Consider the following 18,767-nt stretch of genomic DNA (forward strand, 5'->3'; position numbering starts at 1 on the left):
GAAAACCATAATAAATGGAAAACCAGAATAACAAAGTTAACTCTTAATGATATTCTTATCCTGCAAAGTAAGCTCTCTCATCAGTCATGCAAACTATTGGCTCACCTGGTTAGGTGATAATCTTTCTGTTGACTAAGTCAAAGTCAAAATAGTTAGGGACCTTAATTTGGTCTACAATATCCATTTTCCGTTGTTAGCAAAATAGTCATGGGAATGATATTCCATCTCATTCCAGAAGCCAAGGTACGCATCTAATACAATGCTTTGCCCATTTAAAAACTTTTGCAGTTTGGAGTAATTTTAGGGTTATGGAATAATTGAAAACAAAACAAAACAAACTCCTAGTAGTATGAAATATTTTATAGCTTCCAGCCAGATTATCCAAATACTTCATTGTACAACCCCCTCTCTACCCTATCCCCCGCCCTATTTTCCCTCTTATTCATTATTCTTTCTCTCTCTCTTCCTGATGTATCTTACACCAATAAACATACACACACACACACACACACACACACACACACACACACACACAAGTCATAACTGACTCTTTCTTGACAGAAAACCAGTCAGATGTTATCATTCCTAAAATAACTACAGATTTTTGGACTGCCAATATTACTGGCTGGTAAATTCCAATGTTTCTCATCTAAGTGTTATTTTTAAAAAGGTTTTTTTAGTACAGGGTCTCTATATGTAACACAGGCCGGCCTGGAACTCTAAATCCTCCTGCCTGTGCCTCCCAAATGCTAAGATTACAGGCTTGCACCACCACATTAAATTTTTTTGAAAGATGTAAATCCTCTGGGCATAGTATCGTCCTCTTATCTAGTAATCCAAGAGGAAAATTGTGAAAAAGAAAAGATTGAGGGATTGCCTCATTATGTTCTGAATTTCTATTATAAATTTTCTGAGTTCCAGACTAAAGCAGAGATAAAAATACCCACATCATAGGTCTTTTCTCAGGATCACATTAATAAGCAAATACATATTCCTTGGCATATAGTATATGTTCAGTTAATGTTTGTTTTTTCTCCATGATCACCCTCTAGATAATATTGACATTGAGTGATTACTAGTTGAATGTAATTTTTCCTACTTGTCTTTTACTTTTGTGGTCTAACAATTATATTGAAAAAGTTTTAACAATGTCTAAGAATTAAATTCAAATAAGAAGGTAACTATGTTTCAATATTTTCTAGTAACTCTGCAGATGCTGTACAAGCTAAAAACTTCAAAAGTGTTTGAAAAACAGAAGGTAGGAGAAGGCAAACAAACATGTGAAATTGTAGAGGAAGATCCATTTGCCATTCACATGATTTACTGGTGTCCAGAGAGCAGAATATTTTGTGTATCAGGAGTCTCTGCCTATGTCATAGTTTATAAATTCAGCAGACATGAAATTACAGCACAAATAGTGGTAAGTTACTTAAAATTTGACTTTTACAGTTACAAAAAGAAAGCTATTACCATAGACTTGAGCTATTATTTGGTTTTAAAAATCAAGAATGTAGTATGTGGCTAGTAAAATATTACAAGGAATTTTTAAAGTTACTGTTACCTAATACAACATGCTAAAAAGTGGTTTGCTTTTAAAATGACAAAAGCCATTCTGTATCAAAATTAAAAGTTACATTTTTGTAATTGTCATTGAATATTGCATATATTTCATTACTTCAGTTTGAAATAATTCTCAATGGTATTATACCTTTAAATTGAATTTATTAATCTGAAAAAAATGTGAACAATTACTAAAGCTATCAGGTAAATTGTGATTATTTATACTTTTAGATTACATTAAAATTTGATTTTTTTAAGTCATTAGAGGTACGACTTCAATACGATGTTGAAGATATTATTACCCCTGAACCAGAAACAAGTCCTCCGTTTCCAGATCTCTCATCCCAACTTCCTTCTTCAAGGAGTCTTTCCGGGAGTACCAACACTGTGGCTAGTGAAGGAGTAATAAAGGACAGTATCCCATGTCTCAAGTAAGAGTTATGACCAGATTTTAAAATAATTCTTCATATAAATCATGATTTTGGGAAACTGTTATAATAAAATCACTCTACTCTCTTAAGTTGTTGTCAAATAACTTACAGTCCACTAAAGAGTATCTTGATCTTTTTTTGATCATCCATGAAAAGGGCCAACTTTTTTGTCCTTTACTTATTTATGTATTTCTTTGTTTCCCAGAAAGATTCTAAAGAAAGCATAGCTTTGTTAGAATGGGAAGTTTGGCAAGATGAAAACTTGACCACTAGGTTGGTATTTTCCAGTTGAAGCATTGTGTTTATGAAATTTCTTCAGCCTTCTAGGAATCAAAAAGAAAACCACATTTATTATCTACTATAAGTTTACTGTATTAGCAAAGAGAAAAAAATTTTCTCTCATGATTACTAATGTATGGCATAATATTTTTTGTTTTTTAGTTATTTATTAATAAACCATGTTCACTCAATATATCTAAGCAAATAAAGTTTAGCATCAAAATCAAGTAAAACCTAAAGTTCAAAAATCCAAGAGTAATGTTTATCTTAATTGATTTTTTTATACTTTTCATCATAGGGCAGAAATTATTACTTTCTGCCTCTACAGTGTCAAAACAAATGTTCCTAATATTAAGTAGTTTGAGAATTTAAGCCTAAGCAAGAAATTCCTCTAAGCCACATAAGAAAAATACTTCTATCTACTACTTAAAGAACTTTAGACAGCTAGTTTCCTCATTTCTTATGAAAAAACATTTGGAAAATTTAGAGATAAAATTTTAGGAACAGAATGTACAGCTAGCATTAATCCTCAGTTATCTTCCCTAAATTTTCCTTGTGAAGTAAAATTTAAAAGGAACTGTAAGCACGTATTAATAGAGAAAATCTACCAATAGGAAAAACCATTATAAAATTCAGCTAATGAAAAACTGTCATAATATTATGATTTACATATTTAATTTTTCTTTCATACAACTTTATTTCATTTAATTGATCTCTATTAAAATGAAAGTCAGAAAGAGAACAAAATATTTAAGAAAGCTCTGTGTAGACCTGTTTATTTTTTTGTTTTTCAAAACATTTTTATTAGCATATGTTAATTGTACAGGGGGGATTCATTGTGACATTTCTGACATTTCCATATATGCTTACAATGTACCTTTCTTAGGTTCATCCCCACCATCACTATCCCCCATCCTTTTCCCCCTAATTAAAAGGATTTTGACAGGTTTCATTCTTCTATTTCATGTACGTATATAAAGTACATCAACTGTATTTACCCTCCTTTCTCTCCATTTACCCTCCTACTAGTACCCACCCCTAACAAGATTTGTTTTACAATACTGTCCTTCCTGTTTAAGTACATATTCATTGTTCAGTGGAGTTTCATGATGGTATTTCACCTGTAAATATACTGTACTTTAATCAGATTAACCCCTTTTATTACTTTCTCTTACCCTTTCAACTCTACCTCCTGTTATTGAGCAGCTTTTAATGTATTTCCTTATGCCATCTTCCTATACAGATGCACTGTATTTCAATATTGTTCATTCTCTATCATTCTCTTTTCCTCTCCTTCCTTCTCCAGTTCCCTCAAGCAGTCCCACTATCGCAAACATGTATATATGTACATATTGTCATGTTTGTGTTTGTGTATACATTTATCGTTTGGATCTATCTTCCACATATGAAAGAACACATATGACCTTTGTCTTTCTGAATCTGGCTTACCTAACTTAACGTGATGAGCTCCAGTTCCATCCATTTACCTGCAAACAGCATAATTTCCTTCTTCCTTATAGCGGATTAAAACTCCATTGTGTACATATACCTTCATTTTCTTAATCCATTGGTCTGTTGTATAACTTCTACACTGTTTCCATACCTTGGCTGTTGTGAATAGTTCTACTACTATTGAAAGCTATGAGTGTTCAAGTACCTCTATTGTATCCTGACATATTCCTTTGTGTATATGCCCAGGAGTAGTATCAGTGGATCATTTAGTAGTCCTATTTTTAGTTTTTTGAGGAACCTCCATACTGCTTTCCATAGTGGTCACACTAATTTACATACACACCAACAGTGTATAAGGTTCCTGTTTTACCACATCCTCTCCAACATTAGTTGTTGGTTGTATTCTTGATGATAGCCATTCTGATTGAGGTGAGATGAAATCTTAACATAGTTTTGATTTGCATTTCCTTTATGACCAGGAATGTTTAGCACTTCTTCATATATTTATTGGTCACTTGTACTAATTCCTTTGAAAACTGTCCATTCAGTTCATGTGCGCATTTCTTCAATAGGTTGTTCGTGTTGGGAGAGTTTAGTTTTTTTAGCTCTCTGTAAATTCTGGTTATTAATCCTTTATCAGGTGAATAGCTGGCAAAGATTTTCTCCCATTTTGTAGGCTATCTCTTAAGTCTAGTGACTGTTTCCTTTGTTGTGCTGAAGCTTTATAGCTTGATGTAGTCATACTTGTCAATGCTTTTTCTTAATTGCTGAGTAATTGGGGTTCCACTCGGGAAGTCTTTGCCTATGACTATAATCCAGAGTTTTTATTCTTTCCTGTATTAGTTTCAGTTTTTCAGGTCTTACATTAAGGTCTTTGATCCATTTTGAATTGATATTAGTGTAGGATAAAAGACAGGGATTTAGTTTCAGCATTTTACATATAGATACCCAGTTTTCCCAGTAGTACCATTTGTTGATGAGTCTGTCTTTTCTCCAATGTATATTTGGGGCTCCTTTGTCAAAAATCAGATGGCTGTAGCTGTGTGGATTTATGTCTTTATGTCTGGATCTTCTATTCTGTTCCAGACAGAACAGGCAGCTCTTTGTGTCTGTTTTTGTGCCAATACTATGCTGTTTTAATTGCTATGATTATGTAGTATGCTTTGAAGTCACCTGCAACATGGCTGTTTTTGCTCAGAACTGCTTTGGCTAGTTAAGGTCTTTGTGCTTCTGTATGACCTTTAGGATTGTTTTTTCTATCTCTGTTAAGAATATCATTGGAATTTTGATGGAGATACCACTGAACAGATAGGTTGCCTTTGGTAGTGTAGTCATTTGTACAACATTGATTCTGCCAATCCAGGAGCATGGAAGATTTTTTTAGGATATATTTGTTGTATGGGGGGATTATTGTGACAATTCTGAATAGACTTATATTGTACATTGGTTAGATTGTGCCCACCATCTCTCCCCCTTGACCTCTTCTTCATCCTACTTAAAGTAATTGCAAGAAGTTTCATTGTTCTATTTCTTATAAGTATATGAAGTCCATCAACCACATTCCTTTACCTTAATCTCCTTCATTCACCCTCCACTCACAAGTACCTCCCCACACTGTACTTATTTTACAGTCCTGTCTTTTATTATTAATTAGCATGGGAGATCTTTCCATCTTCTCATGTCTGCTTCAGTTTCTTTCTTCAGTGACTTATAGTTTTCACTGAAGAGGTCTTTCACTTCCTTTGTTAAATTTATTCCTAGGTATTTTTTTAGGTCTATTGTAAGTGGGATTGTTTTCCTGATTTCTTTCTGAGTCTATTCTTGTTGGAATATGGAACAGCTGGTGATTTTTATATATTGATTTTGTATCCTGCTATGTAGCTGAAAGTGTTCATGATTTGTGAGAGTTTTGGGTGGAGTTTTGGGGGTCTTTTAGGTATTAGATCACATCATCTGTAAATAGGGATAATTTTCTTCTTTCTTCCCTGTTTGGATCCCTTTTATTTCTTCCTCCTTTCTTGCTTCTCTAGCTAAGAAGTCAAAAACTAAATTGAATAAAAGTGAAGAAAGTGGACACCCTTTTCTCATTCCTGACTTTAGCAGAAATGGTTTCAGTTTTTCCCCCATTTAATATAATGTTGTTTATAGGTTTGTTATATATGCCCTTTATTATGTTAAGTTACATTCCTCTTACTCTTACTTTCTTCAGCACTTTTATCATGAAAGGATGTTGAATGTTAAAGGCTTTTTCTACATCTATTGAGATGATCATGGGTTTCTGTCCTTGTTCCTGTTTATATGCTGTATTACATTTATCAATTTGCATATGTTAAACAATCTATGCATTCCTGGAATGAAGCTGACTTGATCATGGTGTGTGATCTTTTAGATGTGTTGTTGAGTTCACTTTGCCACTATCTTATTGGTATATGTTCATTAAAGAGCTCATTCTTTAATTCTCTTTTTTTTTTTTTGGTATATGTTCATTAAAGAGCTCATTCTTTAATTCTCTTTTTTTTTGTTAAATTTCAGAATTAATGTAATACTGGCTTCGTAGAATTTATTTGGTAGTATTCCTTCACTTCCTACGTCCCAGGAAAGTGTGAGAAGTATAGGTATTAGTTCTTTAAAAATAAGGTAGAATTTAAGAGGGAATTCATCAAGTTCTGTGCTTTTCTTTGTTGGGAGACTCTATTACTACTTCAATCTCAATGCTTGTTATAGATCTACTGATGTGGTTTATATCCTCTTGACTCAATTTTGGTTGGTCAGGTATGTCTAGAAATTTATTCATTTCTTTCAGATTTTCCAGTTAAATGAGTATAGGTTTTCAAAGTTTTCCCTGATGATCCTCTGGATTCCATTGGTATTTGTTGTGATATCCCCTTTTTCATTGTTAATTAATTTGGCTTTTCCCCCCTTCTGTCTAGCCAGAGTGGCTAAGGGTTTATCAATCTTATTCATCTTTTTGAGAAACTTTTTGTTTTGTTGATTTGTTGTGTATTTTCTTGGTCTCAATTTCTTTGATCTTGACCCTAACTTTTATTTCTCTCTGTCTGCTAGTTTTGGGTTTAGCTTGTTCTTATTTTTCTAAAAACTTAAGGTAGATCATTAGGTTACTTTTTGAGATCTGATTTTTTTTTAATGTAGACACATATAAGTATAAACTTTTCTCTTAGCACTGCTTTTGCTGTTTCCCATAGGTCTGGTAGGTTGTGTTTTTATTTTCATTAGATTCTAGAATCTTTTTGAGTTCTCTCCTTATTCTTAAATGACCCATTTGTCATTCAACAATGTGTTGTTCAGGCTCCATGTTTTTTAATATTTTCTGTGGTTTCTTTGTTGTTGTATTCTAATTTTATTACATTTTAGACAGATATGATACTGGAAGTTATTTCAATTTTCTCATATTTGTTAAGACTTTCTTAGAATATGATCTTTTTTGGGAGAAAGTTCCATGGGCTGCTGAGAAGAATTTGTATTGTGCAATAGCTGGATCAAATACTCTGTAAATGTCTGTTAAATCCATTTGATCTATTATGTCTATTAATTCCGATGTTTCTTTGTTGACTTTTTTGTCTGAATGACCTATTGGTGAAAGTGGAGTATTGAAGTCTTCCACTATTATTGTCTTGGAGTCTGTGTGTGTGTGTGTGTTTAGTGTAATTGGGTGCGCCAATGTTTGGCACATATATTTTAAGAATTGTTATGACTATGAAGTGACTTTCATTGTTCATTGTCTCTTCTGATTAATTTTATCTGTAGTATGCTTTGTCAGTATAGCTACTACCATCTATTTTCTGGGTAAAAAAAGAAGATCTTTTTCTACCCTTTCACTCTAAGTCAATACTTGTTTTTGTCAGCAGGATTCATTTCTTGTAAGCAACAAATGTTCAGATTCTTTTTTATTAATCTAGCTTACTATTATATGGCATTTGGGGAATTGAGGCTATTAGCATTCAGTGTTAATATGGAGAGGTATATAGTATTTCTTGTCATTTTGATGGATTTTTCTGATGTTTACTTTCCTCTATTCCTTGTTTACTAATGCAGTGATGGTTTTGTGGTCTTGAAGTTTGTTAGTTTTTGTTTGTTGTGCAAGATTTTCATTTCTCCTTCAATTAGGAAGGATAGGTTTGCTGGATAGACTAGTCTAGGTTGACTGTTGTTTTCTTTTAGGGTCTGAAATGTATCTTTCAATGCCTTCCTTGCCTTTAGAGTTTATGTTAAGGAATCTGTAGTTATTCTGATATCTGTAGTTATTTATATATGGCCTATTGCTTCTCTTTTGCAACTTTCAATATTTTTTGTTCTTTATATTTAGTGTTTCTTTTCTGATTATGCCTATTTGGTGTTCTGAAAGCCTTCTGTACCTGGATGCCCCTCCCTTTCTTGAGAATGGAATGTTTTCAGCTATTATACTATTGAATAAGTTATTTATACCTTTAGTTTCTATCGCTTCTCCTTTGACACCCATAATTAAGAACTTTGTTCTTTTGTTGCTGCCCTGGAGATCTTGCATGTCCCATTCATATTTTCTTAGTATTTTCTCATGGTCTTTGCTCTAATTCCTCAACTTTGTCTTCCATTCCTGAAGCTCTATTTTCAACTTGCTCTGCTCTGTTAGCAAGACTTATGATTAAGGTTTTTATTTGGGATATGGAGATTTTCATTTCCAAAATTTCAATTTGATTATTTTGAGTATTTCTATATATTTATTGAATAACTCTTAAATATCCCTGCATTGTCTTCTTTATTTCATTTGTACATTTATTTGAATTCTCTTTAAGTTCAGTTAGTTGTTTCATTGAATCCTCTTTGAGTTCATTCACTAGCTTATGTGACTCCTCTTTGAGTTCACTGATCATTCTTGCCATTGCTTTTTTTTTAATTCAATGATTGCTGTTTCTTCCTTTTCACTACTGCTTGAGTCTTTATTTGTGGAGTTGACTTTTGATGGAGAGCTGTTGCCTTGTTGCTTCATGTTTCTATGTTGAGATTTAAACATCTGGGATTGTTTTTGGTTGAAGGTTCCAAGCCCCTGTGTCTCTTTAGTTGGGGATTTCTGAAAGATTATTTAGGACTGGGTAGTGGCTGAGTTGTGGTGTGTTTTCTTATCTCTGGACAGGGGAGTGTTGCTCAGTAGTCAAAACTTCAGTTTCTGCTCTCAAGATGCCTGGTGCCTCCCCCTATTCCACGTAGGGAGAGGAAGCTTAGGTGCTAAAGCTATCACAGTGCTAAGGTTAAAGCCTTGAAATCACAACAATTGCTAAAGAAGATCATTTACTGCTACAATATCTTTATATGTCTATTGGAGCAAAGGCAAATCCTTATGATCCTGGAAGACTGAAGGTAATAAGGGTAGTAATGTGGTGGGGAGATAGAGAGGATAACTTTAGTGAATAACACAAGGTATATGGTTTTATGTGGCAAAAAGAGGTGGCAAATGAGATTAATAAGAAAGAGTTAGTGAGAAAGTAGAATAGGTAGAAGAGATCTAGTTAATATTAAGATAAGGGAGAGAGGAGGAAGAAAAAAATGGAGAAAACTGAACAGACAAAAAATAAAGCAAAATAACAAATAATAATCTGGCAATCTGTTTACCACTAAAATTATTGGTAATAAAATAGGATTATGGGTGGGTAAAGAGAGTATGAAGAAATTATGAGCTAGACAACAGTTGTAGTTATAGACAGGAGGAAAGTATAAATGGGGAAGGGCAATAGGAAAGGGGAAGATAAGAAATGGTTTAAGATTGAATACTGAAAGTCAGTTTCAGGGATCTCATATGATAACTACAGAGAAAGAAAAGGAGGAAAAGGCAGAACTAAAGAGAAAATATAGGAGAGAGTGCAAAATTGCTCAGTTCAGATGTATGGCAAAAGAACATACAAACATACATATAGGAAATCTATACATCCCAAACTTAACTGACAAAAACAACTTAACATAAACATTCAGAGTTTTCTTATGTTCTTCTAAGCAGGTGTTCCCCTCTTCCCCAACCCCCAATGTCCAAGTCTTTCTGTCCACTAGATGGCAGTGTAGTTGGATACCTGCCTCTGGAATGATGTCCATTGACAGCCTTGTGTTCCTTCTCCAGTAAGGGTGGGGAGAGGGAAGTATTTGGAGATCTAAATATGATTTCTGGTGAAGGCTTCTGGAGTCTGGGCCCTTAAATTGCCAGATCACGCCATTCTCTCTTAATTTGTAACTTTCCCCTCTCTCTAGCCCCCCACTACTTATAGTCTGTTGTTGTGTTCTAGACTCAGACTTTTGTTTGATGTTCTCTTTGGTGGCAGTCTCTGCAGTGGAATGGAAGTACAACAAGGCAGGCCCTGGCGTCTCTGCCACATTTGAGACCTTTCACTGAACCTGGTGCCGTAACCACTGAGCCACAGGTGCCACTGCCACCACTGCCTCTATTCTCTGTGTTTCAGCCACCTTTGTGCCCAAGGTCATATGCAGGGCAGCTTCTTTATTCTAGGACATGGCACCAAGGTCCTACATTCCAAAGCTCTTCTACTCACTGGATCCCAGGGGCTTCTCTGTTGCAGGTCTCACTGCTGACCAGCTTCTCTGCTATGGGTTGGACACTGAACATCACAGCTTGTCCTCCATTTGCCAGCTGGCCTCATGGATCCTTATTTGTGGTGTTTTTGAGCACACTCATGAGATGCTGATTATTTCAAAACTATTTTGCTTCCAGCATCTGATCTGTTCATTAACTAAATGGACCTGTCATTAAAGCATGAGGCTTCTAGTTATCTAAATTTTTTTCTATAAAATGTAAAAAAATGAGGTAGGGATGAGAGAGAAAATCCAGTGAAATCAAGAAAGATCTGGTAGTGGAGATGAAATAAGCAGTAACAGTTGTTACAGTATAATTTAAGGACTGATCTGAAAAATTGTGAAGACAATCTTGAGGATAATAAAGAGCCAAAGGGAAGAAATCAGTTTAATCCTATAGTGTATGGTTAGTGCCTAGGGACCACAGAGCAAAACAGATCTAAGTAATATTATATGAATTACATATTATGAGTAGTTATTCAGTTGCATATAATTCATGCTTTGCTAATTGTATGTCAACATTAATCCTTTCCTGAAAGGAAAGTTACTTTCCTTTGCTGAATTTACACTCGTATCTATATATTACATGATAAGCATTTCAATTAGACAACTCTTCAGTTTTAGCAGTAGTATAATTCCTATCAGTGTATGCATTGTTGTGCAGTTATTTGCCCTTTTTTGTTTGTCCTTGTGACTCTTTGTTTACAGGAGTGGACATCATAGGCCTCATTAAGAGGGGAAGATTTGAAGAAAAACTTGAAGGAAGAAGAGAATTAACCAAAGATGATCTGGTGGAAGATCATCTTTCATCTTTCCAGAAGAAAGAATAGCTAGAGTAAAAGCTTTAATGTGCTTGGCATATTTAGGAAAATTAATGAGGTCATTGTATCTAGAGCTAAGAAAAGGGTCAAGGTACTAGGATATAAAGCAGATAGGTAATAGAGGGCCAATAATAGGCCATTGTAAGGTCCTTGCCTTTTATTCCAAAAGGGAAATGGGGAATTCTAGGGTTTTGAATAGAAAAGTGATATGATCAGACTTAAATTTTAAATAGATCAGTTTAGTAACTGTGTTGAAAATGGACTTAGGAATGTGTGGGGAGGGTAGAAGTTTTGAGACCAGTAAGGAACCTCTTCCAGTAAACTAATTGGAGGTTATATTAAAAGATGCCTTATTTATTTTAGAACAAAAACCCACCAGATACTCATTTAAATTTGAATTTCAGATAACAAACATTTTAAGCATCACTATATCATTACCATTTCATTGAGCATTTTTTTGAAAGGTTATTTATTTTATTCTTGAAACTTAAATGGACATACTATATTTTTATTTTGCAGCTATAACAAGGTTGATTAGCAGTAGAGAAGTAAAACATAGGTTATAGATATATTTTTCAGGTAGCATCAATAGCATTTGATAAGTGATTGGATATGATGTATGAGAGAGGGATATTAGTGAAGGATGACTTTACGGGTTTTTGTTGTTGTTTGGAGGGTGGCAGTCTGAGGTTTGAGCTTGGTGCCTGACACTTGCTAGGCAGGTACTCTAACACTCAAGCCACCCTCCCCCATCCTTCTTTTGTTTAAGTTGTTTTTCAGATAAGACCTCACATTTTTACTCAGGGCCAGCCTCAGACCATAATCTTCCTACCTATGGGCTCCTGTATAGCAGGGTTTGCAGGTGTGTACCACCACTGCACTCCTACCTGCTCTTTTGCTTTTTTTAGTTTGTTTTCAGATAAGGTCTCAAATTAGCATCCACTACCTCTGACTCCTATGTAGCTGGGCCACCATGACTATCATGTTTTATAGGGGTCTTAACTTTTGCTGGGGCTGCAATCTTCCTGTCTCTGCCTCCTAAGTATCTGGGATTATGGGCAAACACCACCACACACTGCTTACTTTAAGGTTTGTGTGATTTTTTTTTTTTTTTTAACTGAAAGGGTAGGAGTTCCTAGCAACTAGAATAGAGAAGGATACAGGTACAGCAGGTTTAGAAGAAAAGAACAGGAATTATGGTGTTGTATTTATTGAACTCTTCAATTGGGTAGTAATTTAATGGTCATTCTTTTTATTGTTATGCTCTGTAACTGATATAGATGTGACAACTATAACATAATAAAAATAATTATAGAATAAAATGGTTAAAAGTACTGTCCTCAGAAGAAAAAAGGGAATGATGAAGGACAGTTAAATTTGTGAACTTGGCTGACTGAAAAGTTAAAGAAGTAACTAAGCAATCATGAGTGACTTTGTATATTTTGAGAAAGTAAGAAAACACTGTCCACCTGCATAGTGCCCCCAGTGACTGGCGTTATATATTTCTGAAGGATGATTCCATGTCAGTTTGCAAGATAAGCATGAATATGCTTTTTTAAACAGTATGTGATTTTCTGTTTTTGTTGGAAATATAGGCCCCAAAAGTGACCACGTGGAGAGGAGTGATCTGGCCAAGAGATTCTTTATTGCCGGGTGGGAGAGGGAGAGAGCAGAGAGAGCCAAGAGAGAGAGGGAGAGAGGGGCAGGGGCTTAAATACCCCTCAGTGGGACTCAGCATGATCTGATTGGTTAGGATCTTATGGTTCATGCTGATTGGAGGTTGGGGCAGAAGGAGGGTTCAAGCTAGACTTGAGGCAGGACTGTGACCCTGGGAGGCAGGACTGTGACCCTGGGAGGCAGGACTGTGACCCTGGAAAACAGAAGCTTAAGGGTGCAGTAAGAACCGAAACCTATTTTGTGCCATATTGCCAACAGTTTTTCTTCTTTTTTTTTTAATTATTTTATTATTCATATGTGCATACAAGGCTTGGGTCATTTCTCCCCCCTGCCCCCACCCCCTCCCTTACCACCCACTGCACCCCCTCCCTCTCCCCCACATCCCCTCAATACCCAGCAGAAACTATTTTGCCCTTATCTCTAATTTTGTTGAAGAGAGAGTATAAGCAATAATAGGAAGGAACAAGGGTTTTTGCTGGTTGAGATAAGGATAGCTATACAGGGAGTCGACTCACATTAATTTCCTGTGCGTGTGTGTTACCTTCTAGGTTAATTCTTTTTGATCTAACATTTTCTCTAGTTCCTGGTCCCCTTTTCCTATTGGCCTCAGTTGTTTTAAGGTATCTGCTTTAGTTTCTCTGTGTTAAGGGGAACAAAAAGTAGTCTGTTTTTCTTCTTTCTTCTAGTGTTAAGACACGACCAGTTCGAATGCCTCCAGGATATCAAGCAGATCTTGTTATTCAGTTGGTGTGGGTAGATGGTGAACCTCCTCAGCAGATTACTAGTCTTGCTGTAAGCTCAGCATATGGAATGTAAGTAATTGAACTTTCTTCCTATTTATATTTTTTATATTTTTAGATATTTCTTTTAAAATACTTAAAAAGTCTTAAAAATTGGAAGAAACTCTTATGTGGAGTTTTATTAAATTGAACATAGTATGAGAGAAATAATAATTGAACTTATACTATAATTATTTGTTTTTTATTGATACCAAACTTGTGATCGTATTTCTACTTCAGATGTTATTAGGAAGTTGTAAGAATATTATTATACTTGCACATTTTTATTGACTTTGTATGTTCTTTCCTTTCCGTTGTGTTTTCTTTTGTCTTGTAGACTTCATTAATTTCGATTGTGTCTAATCTGATAGTTGATCCATCCCTGAAGCTCATTTTCAGTTATTTTATTATTCATTTCTAGCCCTTCCATTTGATTATTTCAAAGATTCTTATTCTATTCCTAAATTACCACTCTTGTTTTTTTATTTTCTTGAATGTGTTGAATGTTGTTACTTAAAATATGTATTTGATAATTCCATACTTGATAATTACAAGTCTTAGTTATCTTAGTTTTTGTCACATTGTATTGTGTTCATATACACAGTTGGTTTTATTAAATTTCTGTGTTTTTAAAATTGAGACATGATCATTATAATTTGAGGTTCTAGATGATTTCATCTTCCTGCAGTATTTATATTTCCTCTGGCAGTCAATGTTCAGAGATGCTACAGAAGGCTCAGAATGACATAATCCAATCAGATATTTGAAAGTTGGATTTATTTCCTTTGAAGTTCATTTCAATAAATTCTTATTCATAGGTTGTAGCCTTCCTCAAGGTTGTTCCACATTATACTCCTGCTAGCACTGTGTGAGAATAACTGGTTTCCTACACCCTTTCTAACAGTGTATAATCCAACATTTGTTCCCTGTCAATTTAAGTAAAAAGTAGTATGTCATTATACCATTAGTAGACTTTTCTTGTATCTAAGTGAAATTGAGCATCTTTTTTTTTTTTTCTGTAGATTTGTTGGCCTTTCTTACAGATATTTGTAAAAACATATTAAGGAAGTTAGCTTTTTCCTATGCTGTAACTTGGAAGTATTATCCTTATTTATATTTGTTTTATAACTTTGTTTAGGATGGTTTTTACCATGTATAACTTTACAAAAATATTTATGTAATTTGATTTAATTCTCTTTTTTTACAGTTATGGATTTTGTGTCATACTTAGAAATGCTTTCCTTACTTCAAGATAATAAAATTTATGTTCTAATATGTTTATTGTTTCTCTTATATATTAAATACTTAAATCTAGTTGGAATTAGTTTAAGTATGAAATAAGGATTAAACTGTATTTATATTTGATGATTAAGAACCATGCTAATACCATTTCCTGAACACTTCTCTACTAATTTGGAATCAGCTTTTTTTTTTTTTTCAAAAAATACATTCCTTTGTATATTTGACTCTATTTCTGTACTACCAAAGCTAACTGTTGAACTCCAAGAGAACACCTTGACACCATCAATGAGGGAGAGTACCTGAAAAAATATTTTATCTTTGTATTCCTGAAGTTTTCTGCTAGAGGGGACATGAATGGAGGATAAATGTGCACATAGAGTTGGGGGACTTGCTTCTTAACTAGACAACTCTATGGTAGGAAAGCTGTCAGCAGTAGCCAATGGATAAAGGGAAAGGTGGAGGAACTGTGTGTTTAGGACAGCCTATTGTTAAAAGAAGGTAAACCAAAGCACAATAAAACATTTAAATAGTTTATTTGAGCAAACAGTTCATGAAATGGGCAACTCCAAGCCAGAAGTGGTTTAGGAGGTCCACTGAGGGAACACAAAAAGAGGAGACCTTTATGGAATAGGCACAGAATTAAAGGAAATTTAGTTGGTTACAGTTTCATAGTTGCCACATTTAGTTTATCCTATTAGAAAGTCTCAACTTTAAAGAATAAATTCTGTTTTCCTTTAACCTATGCATTTGTAAGAGATAGCACAAGTTTCATTTATATTTCCAAATCAAGCAAAGTTTAGGACACTTACAAGACCTACCTCTTTTTTTCTACTCAGAGATTCCTCAAGCCTGGTCTCAATTTTAATTGACTTTAACACTGTAAGTCCCCATTATTTGATATGCTAAGAATAAATATTATTTATCTAGCCAAAGTTGTTAATATGAAAGATGGCTGTGTTCAAGCAGTTTCCAGGGCTGAGCCCTCTCAAGAGATTGATCTGCTTAAAAGAGGGGACATTGGAATTAAAAGATTATGGAGGTGTGTCACCTGGATTAGGAACTGAAGATGGTTAGAGTTGGTCAGTTAGAGAACAGTTTCGATATAAGGGAACTATGGAGGTATCAGTAATACTAAGCCTCTGAAGAACCTTTACTTACATGAGAAAAACAGCTTGGACTCCTGCCTTGTAGAGAGCTTCAGTTGTCAAAAAAAAAAAAATCTCAGCTCAACTGGCTACCAGAGTAAATTCCGCCAATTTTTAAAGAAATAAATAATATAAATCTTATACAAAATCTTCTCAAGAATTATGAAATATGAAATCGTGCTTGTCTCATTTTATGAGGAAACATAATTTGATGATAAAACTTGAAAAGATTATTAGGAAAGGGGAAAATTTTAAGTCCATATTATGCATGAATGCTCCCAACCATAATATAAATAAACCTAGCAACAAAAAAATAATATATCATAACCAAATTTTGTTTACTTCAGGAATCCAATTTGTTTTAACATTATAAATGAATCAGTGTAATTTATCAAATTAACAGAATAAGGTAGAAAACCAGTAAGATTAACCCAAGAATACAAAAGCATCTGCTATAATTCAAAATTCATGATTTTAAAAGAAATTAAAATGAGAAGAAAATTTTCTTATCCTGATATATTGCAGCAAATATCACACTTTATGATAAACTGTTAGAAGTTTTACCTCTGAAGTAAAAACAAGACAATTATTTTAGTCTATTTGTATTGCTATAACAAAATATTTTTTGGAGGTAATAGGGTTTAAACTCAGTTGGAGGCAGATACTCTACACTTGAGCCACACACCCATGCTTTTTTGCTAAATTATTTTTCAGGTAGGGACTCAAATTTTTGCTCAGAGCTGGCCTCAGACCACGATCCTCTTACCCATGGCCTTCTGTGTAGCTGGGATCGCAGACATGTACCACCATGCCTTATTGAATGAGATAGGTCTCACTAACTTTTGTCTAGGCTGACCTTGAACTGCAGTCCTCCCAATTTGGGCTTTTCAAGTAGCTGGGATTAATAAAGTTGAACCACAGTGTCCAGCCACAAAATGTGTTTAAACTGGGTAATTTATAAACAACAGAAATTCATTGCTCAGTTTTGGGGGCTGGGAAGTCCAAAATCAAGGCATCAGCAGATTGAGTGTCTGGTAAGGGCTCACTCTGCTTTTGAAATGGCACCTGACTGACTACATCCTCACATGGCAGAAGTGGCAAACAAGCTCCCTCAGGCCTTTTTTGTAAGGGCACTAATCCCATTCATCAGAACAAAGAGCCTTCATGACCTAATCAACTTCCATAGGCCCCACTTCTTAACACCATCACCTTAGGGCTTTAGTTTAAACATATGAATTTGGAGGGAATACAGAAATTCAGAACAAAGCATTCTTCTGCTAAAATCTCCAAAATCTGTGTACTTCTCTCATGCAAAATATATTCATTCAATCCTGATAACCACTAATTCTTCTACCACTAATTTGTTAAGGGTTTTTATCATGAAGAATATTGAATTTCCTTTATTTCTGCCCTGAACTTTGGGTTTGGGTTTGATTCATTCTTGCTTTTCTCTAGTCCTTGAAATGAGTCGTTAAATTATTTTGAAATCTTTCTGTCTCTTTTTTTATTGAAATAGGCACTTATTGCTCAGTAAACTTCCTTCTTAGTAATTCTTTTGCTGTCTCCCATATATTTCGGTATATCATGTTTCTATTTCCATTTGCTTTGAGAAATTTTTAATTTCTTTTTTTATTCCTCCGATGACCTATTGTACACTCTCCACATGTTTTTGTAGTTTCTAAATTTTCTTTGTTCAAATGTAATTTTTCCATTGTAACCAAAAAAGGATAGAGAATGATTGTAACTTTAAAAATATTTAAAATATATTAAGGTATCATTTTGTGGCTAAGCTCCTCTAAGATATAACCTTGTCTTTTTAGACAAAGTGAGAATAGTGGGAAGTATCCAAAGTTGAAAATTTCTTTACCATCTATTAAAGAAATAAAAAGTCTTTCTTTGTCTTTTTGTTTCTTGTAAGTTGTCTAAATATCCAGACTTACTGATAAGTTGATTCAGTCTGATAATAAGCCAATTCTTAAAGAGTTGAAAATTTTAAGCTAATACATCAAAGATTTATGATTTATAGTGGCATATGAATTAATCTCTTTTATCCAGATTTTATATATATTATAACTTAAGGGTTTAAACACTAAGTTCTACATTTTTTATAATGTCCAAAATATTGACAGAGGAATTTGGGAAATTAAAATTAATTCAGCTGTTTATATATATATAAATCTAACACAAAATATAAAACACTACCGTTCAGTAGAATTTTCTTCATTTATGGAAATATTCTATATTTCGTGCTGTACTTTGAGCCACAGTGAGTACTTGGAATGAGGCTAGTACAATGACTACAGAGCTAAAATTTTAATTCTTTTTTTTTGTGTGTGTGGTATTGGAGGTTGAACTCAGGCGTCATGTGTGCTAAGCAGATGTGAGCTTTACTGCTTGAGACATACCTCTAACCCTTTATCTTTGGTTATTTTTAAGTTAAATCTTGCTTTATGCCTAAGATTGCCTGGACCATGATCCTATTTAAGCTTTCCCACATAGCTGGATTATAGATGCACATCATTGTGGTTGAATTGGGGGGGATCTCCTGAGCTTCTTGCCTGGGTTGGCCTTAAACCATGATCCTCATGATCTCAGACTCACAAGTAGCTAAGATTACAGGGATAAGCCACTACTCATGGCTAAAATTGTAATTCTGTTTAATTTTAACTTTTTAAAACTTAAAATAGCATAAACAGTACTAACATTATTTTTAAGTTGTGGAAAAAACAGGAAGAAAGCATAAATTTATTTTTAATCCCAAATTAAGCATAAATTATAATTTTTCCAAAGCATGTCAATTGCAAATATTAC

General features: G+C 34.2%; 1 protein-coding gene across 5 annotated transcripts in view; it reads left to right on the forward strand.

The window, feature by feature from the left end:
• Stxbp5l (syntaxin binding protein 5L) overlaps nt 1–18,767 on the forward strand; it is a 391,328-nt gene that overhangs the window by 263,875 nt on the left and 108,686 nt on the right. For all 5 annotated transcript variants that reach the window (XM_074073244.1, XM_074073245.1, XM_074073246.1 and 2 more), the window contains 3 exons: nt 1,203–1,420; nt 1,819–1,991; nt 13,477–13,602. In XM_074073244.1, coding sequence (XP_073929345.1) covers nt 1,203–1,420; nt 1,819–1,991; nt 13,477–13,602 — 517 coding nt within the window. The remainder of the gene's footprint in view (nt 1–1,202; nt 1,421–1,818; nt 1,992–13,476; nt 13,603–18,767) is intronic.

The sequence above is a fragment of the Castor canadensis genome, chromosome 5 (genome assembly GCF_047511655.1).
Source record: "Castor canadensis chromosome 5, mCasCan1.hap1v2, whole genome shotgun sequence".
NCBI classification, from domain to species: domain Eukaryota; kingdom Metazoa; phylum Chordata; class Mammalia; order Rodentia; family Castoridae; genus Castor; species Castor canadensis.